Source organism: Phodopus roborovskii, unplaced genomic scaffold (genome assembly GCF_943737965.1).
Source record: "Phodopus roborovskii unplaced genomic scaffold, PHOROB, whole genome shotgun sequence".
Taxonomy (NCBI): Eukaryota; Metazoa; Chordata; class Mammalia; order Rodentia; family Cricetidae; genus Phodopus; species Phodopus roborovskii.
Window position 1 is genome coordinate 53,497,781 of NW_026126480.1, and position 19,985 is coordinate 53,517,765.

Below are 19,985 nucleotides of genomic sequence, written 5' to 3' on the forward strand. Positions count from 1 at the left end.
GTAGCAACTGGATTTTCTCTACAACAAAGCACAAAGTTTGAAGACAAAGTGCAAGGTGATAGTGCTTATAATCCCAGCACTTGGGAGGGAGAAACGAGATCAGGAGGAGGTCAAGGTCAGTCTTGGCTACAAGAACCTTAGTTGGCTACAAAAGAAATTGGTTTGGGTTTCATGCATATTAGACAAGTACTTTACCAACTGAGTCAAATGTTACTATTGAAATCAATTTTACTGAAATCATATCATCTCTGGAGGATCCAGAAGATGTTCTACCGCAAAATACTTCTAAGGTAAGTTGTTCTAGGCCACTGGGGTTTGACAGAAAAACAATGGAACCACATCCACAATTTTAAACTTTCTAGGACCTGTATTATGTTTGCTTTTGTATTCTGAGGCAGGGTTTCAGAATGGCAGCCTCAAATTCTCTATTATGATCCCCTTGCCTCCATCTCCTAAAATTTGGGGCTAATGATTAATATCCTGAACAGCACAATTCTAAACTGTTCAAAGACACAACAGAACCAAAACTGATAAAACCAGTCATCAAGTAAGAAATATATCTAAATCTTCCAAGGTTTTCAATACAATAACTGAGTCAAACCTGTACTTTTCAAGGTCTAACTTACAAATTAAATGCAACCTACTTCTGTATCCTCTAACAAAGGAAATCATTATCACTAGACAAGATGATGCTACCTTACATTCCCTCCACTCGTGCCCTCTGGGGCTTCATTCAGCACCACTCCAGCTTGCAAAACCCTACTGAATCTTCTGCTCTATGCCATCCTCACTCTCCAATGATTAGAATTAGCACATTTACCTACTATTACCAACTTCCTACAGTTTTGATTTAATTTTTCAGAGAAGAAACCATGTCAAATTCACAAATATCTGCTTCAGAAGAAATCCAGGCCTCTATGTTATCATCCATCCATCCATCCATCCACTTATTTATTTTTGGAGACAGGGTTCCTTCTACATCCCTGGCTATGGCTGCTCTGGAACTCACTAGGTAGGCCAAGCTGGCCTTGAACTTGAGATCTGCTTTGCCTCCAGAATGCTGAATTATATGTATGTACCTTTGCCCAGCTTTTTGGCCTCTTCCTCTTAATGCTCCTTACTTTGTTATTATAAATACTCATAGCATTATTTATTTAGTTTATTTTGTGTGGTAGCCACAGGACAACCTGCAGGAGTTGGTTCTCTCCTTCTATAAGGTTATGGCCCAAAGATTGAATTTAGGTCCTCAAGCTAGGCAGCAAGTACTTTTTACCCATTGAGCCATCTTACCAGCCTCCTCTTGCTTTGTAGACCAGGCTGGTCTCTGCCTCTGAGTGCTGGGATTAACTATGTGCACCACCATGCCTGGCTTTACCAGCCTCCACTTGATGTTCCCTTATTTAAATGAAAATTCTGAAAGAACAGCTAGCTTCAGAGACAGTAATGTCACTTGAAAATCAATCTCTTCTGCTAAGTGGCCTGGGACTCATTTTCTAATGTGAGCATGCAACAAAAAATACTAAATTGCAATAGTTTAATGATAAAAACAACACAAATATACTGAAGAATCCATGGGCAAAAAAACCATATACATAAACAAACAAACATGAATTTTAAAAACAGATAGCTCCTGAGGGATGACACCAAAGTTGGCCTCTGGTCTCATGCCCCACCCCTCCACATACACATACAAATTTTGAAGTTTAAGGTCACATAAAATGTGGCCCGAGAAAAATACCAGCCAGACTATATAGCACTGTTAAAGAAATCTGCAGAAACAGAATTTTGTTTTTTGAGACAGGGTTTCTCCTGTGGAGCCCTGGCTGTCTGGGAACTAGCTCTGTAGATCAGGCTGGCCTCAAATACAGAGATCAGCCTGCCTCTGCCTCCCATGTTCTGGGATTAAAGACATGCACCACCACCACTTGACTCCGAAAAAGATTTTTAACTACTGTTGTCAAAAAAAATCAAAGCAGCAGCTGGTCTATGGTGGCACAGGCCTTTGATCCCAGCACTTGGGAAGCAAAGGCAGGCAGATCTCTGTGAGTTCAAGACCAGCCTGGTCTACAAGAGCTAGATCCAGGACAGGCTACAAACTACAGAGAAACTCTGTTGGGGGAGGCTGGAAAGATGACTCAGTGATTAAGACTGCTGGCTGCTCTTTCGTAGGTTCTGAGTGAGTTCAATTCTCAGCAACTACATGATGGCTCACAGCAATCTGTAATTGGATTTGATGTCCTCTTCTGGCATGCCCATGGTGGTTTACAAACCTCTATAATAGGAGCTGATGCCTTCTTCTGGAATGCAGAGCATTCTTACATAAATAAATAAAGTCAAGAAGCACCTCTGCCACCATAGAAGGGAACAAACCAGGGTCTGGCTATGTAGTTTTGGCTGATCTAGAAATGACATTAACAGGATCTGCCAGTGTACAGCTCTTTTTCTGTCTTTTGAAACAGACTCACTCTGTAGCCCAGGATAACCCGGAACTCTGTGTAGTACAAGATGACTTGGACTCATGGCAGCTCACCCCCCAACACACACACTGGTCTCTGCCTTCCAGGTGATGGAATTTTAGGTGTGAGCCAGCATGCCCAGAATATTTTCTTTGTGGAAGGATATACAAAGAAGGATATAAACAAAGTACAATAATACATACATACATACATACATACATACATACATACATAAAGATTATGACACCCACTACACTGAATACTAATTTAAAAAAAAATTAATCAATGGGAAAAACTTCAAGATACTTTTTAGGGTCTAGCAAGATGTCTCAGTGTGTAAAAATATTTGTTGTGCAATCATATCAACCTGAGTTCAATCCCTAGAACACATGGGAGGAGGGGAGAAAGAGGAGAGGGGGAGGGAGAGGGGGAGGGGAAAAAGGAGGGAGGGGGAAGGAGAGAGGAAGAGAGAGGGAAAGGGGGGAGGGGAGAGAGAGAGAGAGTTGTTTTTAAACAATAAAGGCTGGGTAGATATAGCCTGGTATGCAAGACAATCCTCAGAACTGCATAAAATAAGGCATAAGGTATGATGATTCATGACTGTAATTTTAGCACTAAGGAAGTGAAGGCAGGAAAATTAGATATTCTTGGTCATCCTTTGCTGCATAACAAGTTCAAGGCCAATATGAACTACATGTGGCTCTTTCTCAAAGATGAAACAACAAAACAAAAACTACCACATATGGAACATTGATGACTGAAGTTCCTGTCCCACTTGGTCCTGCAGCTATTTAGCCCCAAATAAACACACAGAGGCTTATATTAATTATAAACTGTTGGCAGATGGCTCAGGCTTCTTATTGGCTAGCTCTCTCTTGATTATTAACCCATTTCTATTAATCTGTGTATCTTCAAGTGGTGATGCCCAGACCTCTTGCTTCCTCGGCAGCTACATGGCATCTCTCTCAAGACTCCCTCTTCCCAGCTTTCTCCTAGTCTTGTAGGCCCGCCTATACTTCCTGCCTGACTACATCCTGCCTATCCATTGGCTGAAACAACTTTAGTCATCAACCAATAAGACAAACACATTCACAGATACAGAAGGACATCCCCCATCATCTCCTCTTTTCTGTCTAAATAAAAAGGTTTTAATTTTAACATCATACATACCAAAACAGTTATCAAGCAGGAACTATAGTTAACAACATTTAGTTCACTAACATTTGGCAAAATTTAAAGAAAATATTCTATCGTTTACTTTTGTGAGTCTAAAGTTGTATATGTAACTTATCTTTTATCATAACTAAGGAAAACCATATCTTCTACTGTCTTCAACTCCAAAGACCCCAGAAAGATAATACATAAACTCTAGAATTGACAGAGACATCTCAATTCCTGGACTGCCACCCAAAGTTTCCTGTAATGTTGGGGTATCCATCTTCAGTCCATAGGCTATATAGTGTCTAGCAGACTTTTTAATGAAGTAGGAAATCTGAAGACCTGTTCTGTCTTGTATTGGCAAAGTTCGTCAGTTGCTTTCTTCTGTGAAGCAGGAACTCTGAAGGACCATCCTGTCTCTTGGCAAGTTCAGCATTCACTTTCCTTTGTAACCTGTTTGTCCAGTTTAGACAGCATGCCTACTGACAGCAGTTGAGGCAAGGGCAGTTCCTTGCCCAATAGGCCAGTTTTGCCACATTAAAGGCAAACTCTTATAACATTTGAAATGTATCTGTCTCTCTGTCTCTCTCTCTCTCTCTCTCTCTCTCTCTATATATATATATATATATATATATATATATATATATATATATGTTTTGACTATTATAGGTAACTACCTACAATCTATTTAATTATACATCACTTTTGTTTGTTTTTGTTTTGTTTTTTGAAACAGGGTTTCTCTGTGCTTTAAAGCCTGTTCTAGTACTAGCTCTGTAGACCAGAGTGGCCTCGAACTCAGAGATACACCTGCCTCTGCCTCCCGAGATTAAAGGTATATGCCACCAATGCCCGGCTCTACATTACATTTTTAAATGAGCTGAATAACAATACCTAAACAAGAATAGAAAAGTACATACAACAAAACTGACCCTAAATTTGTATCAATAAACCAAAATCCATATCGCATCCCTTCTTTAAAGATTGACCGTGATCATTAACCATTTATAACTAACCCCATTTAAATGAAAAACTTTATAAACATATATTCACAGCATCCAGAAGTACTCCCCCATCAGGACATTATGATGCTACACAGAAATTTTAAAGTTAAATACACTTTGAGGCCTAAATATACAGTACCAAAAATAGACAAAAGAAAACCTACATTAAAATAAGAGGAACCTTTATCTGTAAGAATGAAGATGTTAAAAATCTCAAGAGGCTACTGTAACATCTTAGCTAAGGCTTGATGCATACAGTTAAAAGAAGGAAATATGGTCAATAAGAAGGAATTGCTTACATAAAGATCCAAAAAAAACCAGGTAGAGAGCTTTAGGAAAAAGTTGCTGAATAAAGTATCATTTTCAGTTAGTGGGAAAAGAGAAACGGATATATGGTAGAGAAATTCATCCAAGTAAAAAGACCTAGTGTCTCATCTTTGTCATTAAATAGGTGCTTAACTTCTCTAAGCCATTTTCTGATTAACGAAATGGAGTATTATCACAGTTCCCCTCAAAAAGACAGCTTTAAGATCAAATTTTTAAAAGCACACGACAAAACCATAAAAGGAAAAGTGTGATTTCTTCTGTTTACCAGATACAAGAATGATGGCATCTACCTATAATTACAGTAGCTGCAAGGCTAAGACAGGAGGATCACCATGAGTTCAATACCAACCTAGGCTACACAGTGATACTAAGATATTGCCTCAAAATTAAAAAATAAACCACACCACTGATACGTAGTCAACGAAATCCAGAAAAGATTAAGTTCTACAGACAGGTGACTACTTAGCCAAATACCCAAGAAAAAAGAGAGGAAGCATCTACTGGTAAAGAGAGATTGAGGTATCAGACATTGATGGTGCACACCTTTAATCCCAGTGCTTGGCAGGCAAAGGCAAGCAGATCTCTGAGTTCAAGGCCAGCCTGGTCTACAAAGCAAGCTTCAGGACAGCCAGTGATATACAGAGAGACACACAGACACAGACACACACACCCTCCAAACCCTGTCTTGAGAAGAGATAGAGGCATTTATCAACCACACAGATTAAGTAGATAGACCCTGACCCTTGGTTTGAACCAACCAGTCACACAAAAGTGGCAAATGGAGAAATCTGAACAACTATTACCTGTTTTTCAGTGGTAATAGAATTGTTTTTAAATAAACTTTTTTTTTTTTAATGTGTGTAAGTAAGAGTGTTTCACTGTATGCATGTCTATACACCTCGTACCTTGTACCCTCAGATGCCAGATGGCAGGCAGCTCCTGATGCCCTGGAACTATAGTACAGATGGTTGTGAGCCAGTGTGTGGGTTCTGGGAATGGAACCCAAGATCTCAGCAAGAGCAGCCAGGGCTCGTAACTGCTGAGCCATCCCTGCAGCCCCCTAGAATTATGCCTTTTGCTTTGTTTTGTTTTTTGTTTTTTTTTAAGACAGGGTTTCTTTCTCTCTGTAGCCCTGCCTCCTGAGTGTTGGTATTAACGGAGTGTACCACCACAATGGCTGAATTGGCCTTTTGTTTTTGTTTTTAATGAAGCAGAGAGGGATTTATCTGGAAGAGCTTTAAAGAGATTTAAGCACAGGAATTAACACAGAGTGCTCAGTGTGAGTATAGTCATCTCAGTATAGGTGACTATGTTATAGATATTAACCCCCTCATGCACACCATTTTGTTTAAAATCCAGAAATGGTCTGGGCAGTGGTGGTGCAAGCCTTTACTTCCAGCACTTGGGAGGCAGAGGCAGGCGGATCTCTGTGAGTTTGAGACCAGCCTGGTCACAAGAGCTAGTTCCAGGACAGGCTCCAAAGCTACAGAGAAACCCAGTCTCAAAAAACAAAGCAAAAAAAAAAAAAAAAAAAAAAAAAAAAAAAAAAAGTACACACTCACTTGAATGTATGGGAAATAATTGGAAGGAAGCAGGTTAAAATAGTAATGATGACTGCATTTTGGATTTATTTTCTTTAACTTACATGTATCCTAGAGTGGTGGCACATACTTGGAATCCAGCTTTTAGGAGGCTGAGACAAAAAGGATCAAAAAATTCCAACCTGGTCTACATAGAAATTTTATCAAGACAGCCAAGGCTACACAGAAAGACCTTGTCTCTCTACCCCCACCCTCCAAAAAATTCCAGGCAAGCCTGACCCTGTCCCAAATATTCAAACAACAATCTTTCTAGTATTTATACAACCAGTGTATTTAACTACCTAACTTCCATCACTGAGGATGCTGGAAACGGGAAATCCTTTAATCTTCATCCACTTAAGTTGCCATAAACAGTTTTATGTTTATATTTACATTTTACCAAATTAATGGAAGGGAGCCAGACAGACCAGTGCTGGGCATAGTGGCACAGGCCTAGCACTCTGGAAGAGGAGGGGTATATCTCTGTGAGTTCAAGGCCAGTCAGGTCTACACAGAGTTTTTCAGGCCAGCAAAAGCTACATAGTAAAACCTTGTCTCACAAAAATAAATAAGAGATAGAGACTGATTAATGAGCATGGAGAAAAAGGAAACATAATTATTGCCAAGAGAATATATTTTTTAATTTCTTTGAAGTCCTTTCTATTTTCTGTGTACTGAAGGATAGTCCTTTTAGGTGCTAGAATGGTTAAGAGCATTTGCCTCTCATGCAGAGGACCCAGGTTTGATTCCCACCACCACATCCATCTGATGCTGTCTTCTAATCTCTTGAGTGTACTATGAATTTACAAGGAACACATATCTACATGCAGGCAAAAAGAAAAAAAAAAAAAAGACCCATACATATAAATAAGAAATCTTTTTTTTTTAAAAAGTCTTTTTGGAGCCAGTAAGATGACTCATTGGTTAAAACTGTCAAGTCTGATGAACCTAATTCAACCCTAGGGCTGACATGGTAGGTGAAAAAGGACTCTGACAAACTGTCCTTCCAGCACACAAATATACATAATGAAATTAAAGATGAAAAAGATACTCCCACATGCTAAGAAAGAAAGTCTATTTAATATCAAATTAATTTAGGCTGGATGTGGTGACACAACCTGTAATCATAGCACTTGTGAGTTAGAAACAGAAGGATCGGGAGTTGTAGGCCAGCCTAGGCTACATGAGATTCTATCTCAAAAAGAAAAAATAATAAAAAAATTAATTCTGTAATACTACTAGTCAATATATAATCTTTAAAATAGAGCAATATACAAAAAGAATTATATCTAAAGGAATTTTCCTCAGAAACTAAACAGGGGCTATAAGACAGTACTACCTATTTACAATCCTATCACAAAATATATATCAGCTTAGCATTCTATTCACTAATTTTTAAAAAATTTTTGTGCATATGGATGTGTGTGAGGTTATGTACTCATGGATATACAGAGGGTTGAGGACTCTAGGAGCATATCAGATTCTACCCCCACCTCTGTCCTCCCAACCCCTGCACACAAACTCCAAAGATGGAATTAGAGTCCCATCTACTGTGCCAGGAACTGAACTTGGGTCCTCTGCAATAGAAGTAAAAACTCTTAACCACTGAACCATTCTCTAGCCAAGGTTCCTATTTATACATAGAATAGATAAACCAAGTAGTTTAGACACAATGGCTTCTCAAATCTAAGACCATCAACATGCTGCACTTAACTCACATACCCAAAATACAGAAGCAGACTAAGATATCTATCAACAGGTTGAAAGACAAAGATTTGACACATAAACTTTTTCTTCAGCTACAAAACAATAAAATTATAACAGACAAGAAAAATAAGATAGGCTCAGGAAGACAAGTATCTCATGTTTTCTCTCATTTTTAAAATCTATAGTTTAAATTTAGGTAGAAAGCCAGATAGACAGCATAAAAGTAGAAAGACAGCTAGGTGGTGGTGGCACACGCCTTTAATCCCAGCACTTGGAGGCAGGGTCAGGTGAATCTCTTTGAGGCTAGCCTGGTCTCCAAAGCAAGTTCCAAGACAGCCAAAGCTGTTACACAGAGAAACCCTGTCTTTGTGGGGGGCGGGGGGGGGGGGAGAGAGAACAAATAAATTTTACAAATTAAAAAACAAAAAAACTACGGAGTTTACAGTCTAAAAGGAGGGAAACAAGAGGTCAATAGAATCTGACATGACATGAAAGCAGAAGGGGATATAATTTAGAGGTAGAAAGATCAATAAGGGAAGGGAAACACAAAGAGTAGGGGCAAAGCAGGGTAAACTAGAACAAGGGTATACAAGCAGTGTGAGGAAAGAACTAGAAGTAAATAGAACAAAGAGTCAAGTAAATATGTATGAAGAGCTAGTTCCTGGACAGGCTCCAAAGCCACACAGAGAAACCCTGTCTCAAAAAACAGAAAGAAAAAGAAGGGAGGGCAAGGGAAGGATGGAAGGAAGGGAGGGAAGGAAGAAAGGGAGGGAGGGAGAAATGCCCCATACCTTTCTTTAAACCCAGCACTCAGGAGGCATAGGCAGGCAGATCTCTGAGTTTCAGGACAACAATGACTGTTACACAGAGAAACCCTGTCCTTGGGGGGGGGGAATTTAAAAAGTAAACTAAAAAGAAGCAAACGGGGTAGCAGTTGTACATGTCTTTAATCCCAGCACTTGAAAAACAGAGGCAGTGGTGGATCTCTGTGATTCCAAGGCCAGCCTGGTTGACAGAGTGAATTCCAGAACAGAATCCAAAGCTACACAGAGAAATCCTGTCTGGAAAAGCAAACAACAACAACAAAAATAATATATAAAAACATAACCAGTAAAATAAGAAAACCAACAAAAACACTTTAATTTTTTTTTTTTTTTTTGAGTCAGGGTTTCATATAGCCCACGCTAGCCTTGAAATCACTATGTAGTCAAGAATGCCCTTTGAACACCTGTTCCTCAGGCTTTCATCTCAAGTATATGCTCCGTTCCCAACTTTTTTTTCTACTTTTTAAAAAATTTATTATGTATACAGTGTTGTGTCTGCATGTATGCCTTCAGGCCAGAAGACAGCATCAAATCTCATTACAGATGGTTGTTAGCCATCACATGGTAGCTGGGAATTGAACTCAGGACCTCGTTAAGACAAGCTAGAGTTCTTAACCACTGAGCCATCTCTCCAGCTCCTGTTCCAGGACTTTTGAGATTTGTATTATAATGAATATAGGCTTGCCTCATAAGACATCAGATGGAACTTAGGTTATGAGGCTTTGGTGGCAAGTATCTGTTGAACCATTTAACTGACTCTTGTTTTTTTAAAATTCCCTTCTTTTTCTCTTCCTCCCCACAGTCTTCCCACATTCTCATATGGCCTTAAGAGGCCTCAAATCTTGTCCTTTGGCCTCAATCTCCTCCCAGGGGCTAGGACTACAAGTATGTGACATTATACCCAGTTGTTTTCAGTATGTGGTCCCTGACCCCATTATCTTGAAAATAGGTAGAAATAGACTCTTCAAATCTTGTGCCAGATACCAGACTAAATCAGAAATTCTGGAAATGGGGACCCAGCAAATCTGGCTCAGGTTCCTTCCAGGTGGTTCTGGATTTTTTGTTTTGTTTTTTTGTTGTTGTTGTTGTTGTTGTTGTTTTAATAATTATAAATAAGTAATGTTCCCTAAACATTTCCTTCTATGGAATCCATGTGTTCATTCTAATAATACATTTTTAAAAGTCCCTACTTATGTCTGTGCTATCCTGAGTCAAACTGGAACACAGCAGTAATGAACCAAGGAACTCCACACAACTAGCTGTTAACTCCAGTTCCAATGTATCTAATACTCTCCTCTGTAAGCAAGTACAGGCAAAATACCATAACCATACACATGAAACATTCTTTAAAATGTTTACTGAAGCAGAATTTAGGCATGGTGGCTCATGCCTATAATCCCTGCACCAAGGAAGCTGAGACAGGAAAATTACCATGAATTTAGGCCACCTTGGGCTATTGAGAGAGCTCTTACCTTTTTTTTTTTTTTTTTTTTTTAAATCCATTTATATTTGTCTGTTTGTTTGTTTTAGTTTTTTGAGACAGGGTCTCTCTGAATAAAAGCTCTGGCTGTCCTGTAGATAGAACTGGTCTTGAACTCAGATCCATTTGCCTCTGCCTCTTAAGTAATGGCTGGGATTAAAGGCGTTTGCCACCACTGCTTGACTGAGAGGGCTCATATCTTAAAAAAAAAAAAAAAAAAAAAGAAGGCAGCTAGGTGTGGTAATGGTGCATGCCATTAATCCCAGAACTACTGGGAGCTGGAGAGAAAGCAGAGGTTAAGAGCACTCTGCAGCCTGAATCCCAGCGCTAGGGAGGTAGAGGCAGGCAGATCTCAGTGAGTTCAAGGCTAGCCTGGTCTACAAAGTGAGTTCCAGGACTATCCCACAGAGAAACCTTGTGTCAAAAAAACAAAAACAAACAAAAAGAGCATTGTTGCTTATCAGCACCCATGTTGAGTGGCTCACAAGCATATGTAACTTCAGTTCCAGAGGAATTTGGGGCCTCTGGATGACAGCCTCATCTGTGAGCCTCCTGAATTTACATGCACATACACATAATTAAATTACATTCTCTAAGATGTTAGGGGGCCTGTCTGAGATAGGTCTCTCACTATTTAGCTTGGCTATCCCAAAACTCTATGTAGACTAAGGTGGTCTGAAACTCCTAGAGATCTACCTGCTTCTGTCTCTGCCTCCCCAGTGCTGAGATTAAAGGCGTGTACCATCACACTTGTGCTTTAAAATGCCAATTCTTGTGAATTTACCAAGTATGTTCTTTTGTATCTGTTAAAAAAATAAAAATTAGCAGAGCGGTGGTGGCACACGCCTTTGATCCCAGCACCTGGGAGGCAGAGACAGGCAGATCTCTGTTGAGTTTGAGGTCAGCCTGGTGGACAGCTAGTTCCAGGACAGGCTCCAAAGCAATACAGAGAAATCCTGCCTCGAAAAACCAAAATAAATAAAGTGCTTAGCTGGGCTTGGTGGAGCACTTTTTTAAACCCAGCACTTGGGAGGCAGAGGCAAGTGGATTGCTGCGAGTTTGAGGACAGCCTGGCCCATAAAGTGAGTTCCAGGAGAGCTAGGGCTGTTACAAAGAGAAACCCTGTCTCCAAACAAAACAAAACAAACGAAAACCCCAAAATATATACATAAATAAAATTGCTTACTAGGCACAGTGATATACAATTTTAATTCTAGCACTGATGAAGCAGAAGGCAGAGTCTGGCCAGCCTGGTCAACACAGTCATTTCTAGGACAGCCAAAACCAAACAGTGAGACCTTCTCTAGTGCTGGGATTAAAGGCCACCACAGCCCAGCAAAAATAGATAGATAGATACACAGATAGACTTTAGTTAAATAAAATAACAGTAGTAGTAAAATGTTTTCCAGAGAAAAAGTTAAGTAAGCATAATCCCTTAGTAGTCCATATACAAATTCAAGTAGTCTTTGAAGAAACAGGAGGATACTTGCATGTTAAGAAAAGTATTTAAAGATTAAATTATTGTTAAATTGACACTATTTTCTCTTTTTAAATACACAGGAAGGTGGGCTCTGTGGCGCAATGGATAAAGTACAAAGGAAAGATCTTGGTAGACTAGCATTCAGCTCTGCAAGACCAAAAGACTGCCATATTAATATCTTCAGGATGTCTTGTACTTCAGTCATGCCTGCTGCTCTACAGGGAAACCATTTTCCAGCATCAAGGAACCAGGGTAACCAAATTAATTATGACAGTAAACTGAAGAACATAATAACAGAGCAAAAGTAACTCAATGCTTCAAACAACATGAACAGTCTCCTTCTCTAATGATCAGAAATGAAGCAAAAGACAACAAATTATCATTCCATGGCACTCCCTTTGGTAGCACTACTACCAAGCACTTTACCAGAGAACAGATTAAATTAATTGTGTTACATTCTAGTTTTCCCTTGGTGTATTCAGTTGTCAGTAATATGAGAGTTGATATAAATGGTACCGTGCTATGTATATGCCATGAAAAAGAATCATACTTGGCTGCAGGAATATACTACACAGACAAAACTTGAATTTTCCATCTTATATTCAGTTAGATATCATGAGGCACAGGGAAAACAAGGATCTAAGAGGTTTCTTTCAATATACAATTACTGAAAATAAAACAGAGCCTGGCATGGAAGCATGCACCTTTAATCCCAGCACTTAGGAGGCAGAGGCAGGTGGAGCTCCGTGATTTCAAGGCCAGCCTGAACTACAGAGTGAGTTCCAGGACAGCCAGGGCTACACAAAGAAACTGTCTCAGAAAACAAAGGAAGGTAAAAAAGTGTGCCCTACCTTAATAAATGCACTACATTATAAGCCACATAGGAGAAAACCTAGGAGCCACAGCTACACCTACCTCCTTTACATTCATCCTCAAAACATCTAAAAATGAAAAGCCTATGACATTTTCTTTAAGTATTTTTCAAATCATTCCCTTTAAATCTCCTATAAGCTCTCAACAATCCCATACCAACATACTGCTTGAACCACCACTGTCCTAAATGATCACAAATCCATTCCTGTACTCTCCTTGGGTTTGTCTAAGTATAGAATTCCAATCCTTTCTGCAATTCAGTAAGATACCATAATCTGTTGAGTCCCTGTCTTCCCACCATATCCACAATACTTTGTCAATATTCTAACTCCATCAATTACATCTCTATAGTTATACTGACCTTGTTAGTTAGCATTTAACTGCTTGAAATGTTTCTTAAAAATGTCAAATCTTTTCCAGCTTCAGGATTTTTTTGCGTGTGCAACATCACTCCTCCATTTTGCCTAGTTACCTCTTTCTCGCCCATGCTTCAGGTCTCAACTTTAAACACTCTTAGCAAGTGTCTTCTGATGTCTCAGCCCCATTACTAAGTGTAGACTACACTATGTCACTATTATATACACTGACTATGTGCTGCATTTCTTTGTAGCCCTCTGCATAACCATAATTAACATGACTAGTACATACATTTGCTTAATGTTTGAACCAAAGTAGAAATCCCAAGGCAAACAATTTATATTACTCTATCCTAAGAGCCTTGTATACATGGCTAAATGTTACTGATACTGTCTCATTCCTATTTAAGACTTCGAATTAGCTAATTCCACAAGAGTAGCTTTAAGTCTCTATATAAAATGCCATTTTCTCAGAGAACCTTTCACTGACTACCCAATCTAGAAAAGCATTCCAAGTCTACAAGCATCTCATCACCCCTCATAACTTATCAAAAGTATTCAGCAGTACCTGACACTACAGTATTTGAAAATTTAAGTGTCTAGCTCAGCATAAGAACTCAACAAACATTTAATTGAATGCATCTCTCAAGTTGGAAAGATAATTTGATAAATACCTGAAATTCATTCATCAGCAAAACATAAAAGTACCACCAACAAAGTTGAACAGTTTAGTAGAGCTTAACTAGACTGTCATCTTTGAATTGTAGCTCTGTACCTTCTTAGCTAGATAACCCAGGAGAAATTACTTAAGGCATTAATTATGCCTGTTTCCAAATCTGTAAAAGGGAATCATAGAATCCACCTTAGCTGGGCAGTAGTGGTGCATGCTTTCAATGGGTGGGGGAGGGTGCAGGCAGATCTGAGTGTGAGGCCAGCTTGGTCTACAGAGCAACAGTCAGGACAAGACAGAGAAATTCTGTCAAAAAAAAAAAAAAAAAAAAAAGAGATTCCAGCTTAAAGGCTGTTGAAAAACAAACTAGCAAATCATTATGCATCACTTAAAGACAGAGATACACTGAGAATGCACCTTTAGGTGGGTAATTTCACTATTCTGCTAACATCACAGAGCACACAATCTAGACAACTTACTACATGACTAACTCATGAGACAGGTATACAATACACATAGTATGTTTGTCCTCAATGTTATTATATGACATATCACTGTAATCATTAACAAAGATGTCTGTACATGGTCAACATGGATACATTCTGTTTTCAAGTGTTAGTGGGCCATGGCTGGTTGAATTAGGAACTCATGAAGGATCAACTGCACATTCAACTAATGTGTGCTATTAGCTAGTAACAATGAGCCATATTTCCTATCACAGTGATACCTTTTTTATCTTTATCTGTAATTCTTTAAGAACAAGAAAAAAGACAAGCTTGGTGGCACACACCTTTAATCCCAGCACTCGGCAGGCAGAGGCAGGTGGATCTCTGTGAATTCAAGGCTAGCCTGGTCTACAGAGCTTGTTCCAGGATAGGCTCCAAAGCAATTCAGAAAAACCCTGTCTGGAAAAACTAAATATACAAACAAACAAAAACCCCAGGTATAGTGCCTGTAATCCCAAGACTCATAATGGGAGAAGCAGGATCACTACAAACCTGCACCCACACAGTGGCTCACAAAATTCCAGGGGTCCAGTGCTCTTTTCTGTGGCCATCTGAATGCATGCAGTACGCATACATACATACATACATACACATACATACATATTTATTTTAACTATAAGTATTTATAGACAAATATTTGACTGGGTGTGGTGACACACGCCTTTAATCCCAGCATTCAAGAGGCAGAAGCAGGTGGATCTGAGTTTGAAGCTAACCTGGTCTACAGAGTGAGTTCCAGGATAGCCAAGACCACAAAGAGAAACCCAGTCCTGTCTGGGGAGGGGGAGAAAAAAAATTTACCTATATATTATACAAATACTTATTTATGGGTAGGTAGGTAGATAAGATAGATTTTTTTTTTTTTTTCCTCTCTGTATAGTCCTGGCTGTCCTGGAACTTACTCTTATAGACCAAGGCTTATCTCTAACTCAAGATATCCACCTCTCTACCTCCCAAGTGCTATGGGATTAAAGGTGTGTGCCGCCACCACCCAACATAAAATCATATAAAGGGGTATAGATTTAGGGATATAAAACAAATCCCTAAAACATAACTGACCAAAACATACATATGTTAAATATACTTGCCAATACAGGTCAAACCATTAAAAATTAAGATATTTTATTTTTTATGAGTGTTTTGCCTTTTTGATACCAAGTGAACAGAAGAAGGTATCAGAGCCTCTGGAACTGAGTTATAGTTAGTTGTGAGTCTCCATGTGGTACTGGGAATTAAATCAGGTCCTCTGTATAAGCAGTCTTCTGTATCAAACCTTTTTAACAAGAACATTAACAAAAGAAAAAACCAAAAGAAAGCAAGCAAGGTAGTTTCACACCTTAAATCCTAGCATTCATGAAGTTGAGAAAAGAGGACTGTCACAAATTCCAGGTCACCCTAGGCTACAATGTGAGAAAGTATCTCAGAAAAGAAAAAAAAAAAAGCTATAACCTTTTCTCTAAGAGTGAAGAGCACCAGAAAAATAGATCAGGGAACTATTTACTCACTTTTCCAAACACAGTCTAAACATAGAGCCAAATAAAACCACATAAATCCTTCAGTTAATATTCTAAGCCTTTCAGTTAGCAGATTTCTATACCATTTTGTGGCTCTCCTCCAATCCCACTCTACAAACAAATTCAAATGTTCAAAATAAATACATCGTGAATAATACTAATAAAGGTCTCTATGACTAAGGAGGAAAAAAAAAAAGCAATTTCTTAAACTCCAACAGAGAAACCCTGAGAGGAAAGCAGAACTAAAAATATCCAAATGCATGTACAAGCTAATCCCTCCAAACTATGACAAAATTTTCTTTCAGTAACATGTCTCATAAATTCTTTCCAAAATATTAAGACACAGAACTTTATCAGCATCCAGTATTGTTCTCAATCAATCCCCAAATGTCCAAACTGTTAACTTATTAAAATAACTACTGCTAACTTACCAAAAAAAAAACTCCATAGCTAATTATTAACACCTCCCCTCAAAAATGTTTAATAGTCAAGTAACACTAATATGTTGAATAAAACTAACTTTTGGTTTGCTCCTAAAATTTAATTTTAATATAACGTATTCAATTAAATTTACTATAATATCAGTATTCCAAGTTAATATTTGTCAAGTTGCAATCCACAAAAACCTTTGATTTCAATATTTGCAATGATTTCTATAAAGTTTAGGCTGTAACTCCATTTCAAAACAGGATGAATTAAAGTTCTAACTACTTAACAAAAAAAGAAAAAAGAAAGATAATATACCTCCCCTCCTCTAAGAAAAGCCATCTAAAATAATTACTTGCAAGAGAAGAGAGTTGAAAATACTAACCAATCTCTGGCTGTACCGAATCCTTTCTTCTTCAGGTTCCATCTCTTACTCTTCAAATGAAAGTATTGTAAAGAAACCACTCTGGGGGTGCCTTCCTCTTCTTCCTCCTTAGGAACCAAATTACAAAGGAAAGAACAGAAATAAGAACTCATTCTCCAATTTATCCTTTCTTTTCCTTAAGTTAAAGGCTGAGAATACTTTCTATGAATTTGGAACCTTTACCCTCTTGGGCAAATGGTGCCATGTCTTGTCAACATTAATCACATCATCACATCACAACTATAGGAAGCCTAAGGAAAAGGACACGTTGGTATCAGTTCCTTAGGACCAAGCCACATCGTTTGTTTCTGCCCATGAGATTGTAGTTAGCAGAACTCTCCTTCCTGGCAACACTAGCAATAACAAATAAATAAATAAATAGAGAAATAAATAAATAAATGGAGAAAAGAGATAAAGACTCAGGACTTTTTTTTTTTTTTTTTTTTTTTTTTTTGAGATGGGATCTCTCTACATAGCCTAAGTTGTTTTTCTATGTAGACCAGGCTCGACTCAAACTCGAGAGATCTGACTGCCTCTGCTTCCAAGTGCTGGGATCATAGGTGCTGGCTACCAAACCAAGCAAGAACTTTCATTTCTAAAGCATGAATGACCAGTTGAAAATACGAACAAAACTAATCCGATTACTAAACAAATGAGTTCTCAAACAAGTAATGACAAAATACCAGCCAAAAGGTCAGGCTACTTTCATAAAAAGAGGGCAAGAAAAATAAGGTTTTACAAAAAGACTCCAAACCAATGCCCCACATCCTTCTAGTAAGTCTGTGCACAATTGTTGCCTATCCAGAACTACCTCCACTTCAACACAAGGTGTACAACTCGGAAACAAATTTGAGAGTTGCTAAATGCGGAGGCAAAAACACCATCTGATCTAGATGGGTAAATAATAAATCAAACGACCAAAACACCTATTAAAGACAGGTTGGCGCGTCAATCAATCCATAATACCAAGAAAGGATTTTCAGTTCTCTGAATATTCTTTCTCCTGGATAATGGCTTCCATTGGGAATGCAAATGTTTTTCTCTCTTTAAATATATTACGACCATGTTAACGGAATCCTTTCAGAGGACCCGATGACATAGTTTGCGAGAGCAGTCCGTGGTATTGCCCTCCTCTGCCTCCGTCGCGAGGGACACAGTTCGACCCCCTGGACGAGTGCCGCTACGGCTGGACACAGGAAAGCGGCAAATCTCGACTGCTCCCCAAGGGAAAAGGCGTTTCTATGGTTCACCCCTTGCAAAGAAATAAAAACTTTACACCAAGTCATTAGATAAGACAGGGAACCAAACTTCCCAGGGCGGGGGAGGGGGGAGGGGAAATCTCACCGGGGATTTTGTTCTTGAGTTCTTGTCCAAGAGAGAAGATCCAAAAACAGAAAGAAAAAAAATTAAATCCCTAACGTCGTCTTCGGTTTTTCTGTGTATTAACCCAGTATCCAGAGAAGGGTCAAAGCGACCCGAAAAAGAGGAAACAGTTACTGAATCAAACCACCTCTTCTGTTTTTACGGACTCGGCGTCCGAGGCGTTAGTGGAGGAGAGCAAGACCACTCGGCGACTCCCCCAGGCCGGCGGTCAGCAGCACCAGCCCGAGACCCGGGTCAACCCGGTCGCGAGGAACACCCTCCTCCGGGTACCCCCGGCGGACCACAGACGCTTCCGAAGCCCAGAAGACGCGGCCGATCAGCTGAGATCCACCCGGCCGACGCTCCCCGCGCCGCCCGGCCCCCCGGAACGCGGGCCCCGGCCCCGGGGGGCGGAGGGGGCGGGTGCAGCGAAGTGCTCTGACTGGGGGCCCCCGGCTGCCTTTGCGTCCTCCCCTAAGCCGGGGCTCCGCGCTGCGGGACGATCCCCCCCACCCCCCGGCTACTCCCCAGTCGCAGAGGAGGGACTCCGGGGGATGGGCCCCCTGTCGTTGCTCTTCCACCAGAAGAGCCCGCTGCCCGGGAGAGAAACAGCTGCGACAGGCCCAGGAGCTGGAAAGGTGCTTTGCGACCCGCCGCTGCCGCCGCTGCTGCTGGGGAGGGGTGTTGTTTCCCTCACACAGGAGGATCCGCTGGAGCAGCCGCCGCCATTTTGAACCCGTCAGATTCTCACATACACACAGCTCCTCCGAGCTTACTGCGCAGGCGCCGTCTCCTCACCCTCCCCACCCCGTCGTCTCTCCACCCCCACCTCCTTCAAGCCTCCCAGCGCTTCTTACCGCTCTCCGGGACACACGTGAACGCGCACGCGTCACTCCCCTCTAACGCGGACACACCGCCGGCGCGCGCACGCGCGGATGCGTCGGCCTCGAATCGCCCGCGCCCCGCGACGCCGACGCGGTTCCCCGCCCTCCCCACCTCGCGTCAGCCCGCAAGCCCTCTGGCCGGCCTACCGCCCCCGCTCTCTGCCCGCCTCCTTCCAGGTCTCCAGCACGGCTGGATGCCTGCGCCTGCGCACAAGCTGCAAGCCTCCTCCGCGAGCTCCCTCCCCCACACCCGCACTCAACACGCACACGCGGGCGGGCACGCACGCACGCACTCACTCTCTGTCTGTCTCTCTCTCTCTCTCACACACACACACACACACACACACACAAAACTTCGCCTATGACTCCGCCCATCGCCGGCCAGCTGCGCCAGCCGCCCTCCCCCACCACTCTAGGGAGGGCTGTGACCCCCGACCCCCACAAAACACAACATCCCCCCCACAAGCAGTCGGAAGCATCTCCCCTTCCCCTACAGGCACCTCTGCCCTAGGCGGCCAGTCAGTCAGACAACTGAGGGCCAGGCGGCCTGGGCCAGGGCAGCCGTTGGCCGCCTCAACGCGGGGTCCCCGGGGTCATGCCATGGGAGTGGGCTAGACCCGGGCGCCGCGCTCGGGCCTGCTCAGCCCGAAGGGGCGTATAGAAGCGGCGTATTCCGGCCGGGCGCCCTCCCTCACGCGCCGGTCGGTGGACCAAGGCCCACCTGCTCGCCATCCCGGAGTAGGCCCCAGCACCCCCGCTGCAGGGCCTGGCCGCCCTTAGCACGGGGGGCTCTTCTGTGCAGCGACCCGGTTCCGCCTCACCCACTCCTGGCCGCTCCGAAGGGGCAGGAAACGGGAGTAGTAGCATGTCTGTCCTGGGCTCGGCTCCCTCGGGGGAGCTCCAGACGCTTGACAAGGGCGTCCACAGGTGCTGTGCGCGAGAGTGGGATCCACG

The 19,985-nt window shown here is 41.4% G+C and overlaps 1 protein-coding gene across 3 annotated transcripts in view; it reads right to left on the reverse strand.

Annotated features, from left to right (window-relative positions):
• Positions 1-19,771, reverse strand: part of Kdm2a (lysine demethylase 2A) — a 72,144-nt gene extending 52,373 nt beyond the window's left edge. Inside the window, exons 1-2 of one of the 3 annotated variants that reach the window (XM_051193572.1) lie at positions 19,753-19,771; positions 16,747-16,853 (exon numbers count right to left, since the gene is read on the reverse strand). In XM_051193572.1, the coding sequence (XP_051049529.1) occupies positions 16,747-16,788 (42 nt within the window). In that variant the 5' untranslated portion in view covers positions 16,789-16,853; positions 19,753-19,771. Of the gene's footprint in view, positions 1-16,746; positions 16,854-18,129; positions 18,235-19,004; positions 19,024-19,752 lie in introns of those variants that run through there. The other 2 variants (XM_051193571.1, XM_051193570.1) reach the window with 2 other exon arrangements.
• Between the last annotated feature and the right edge of the window lie 214 nt (positions 19,772-19,985).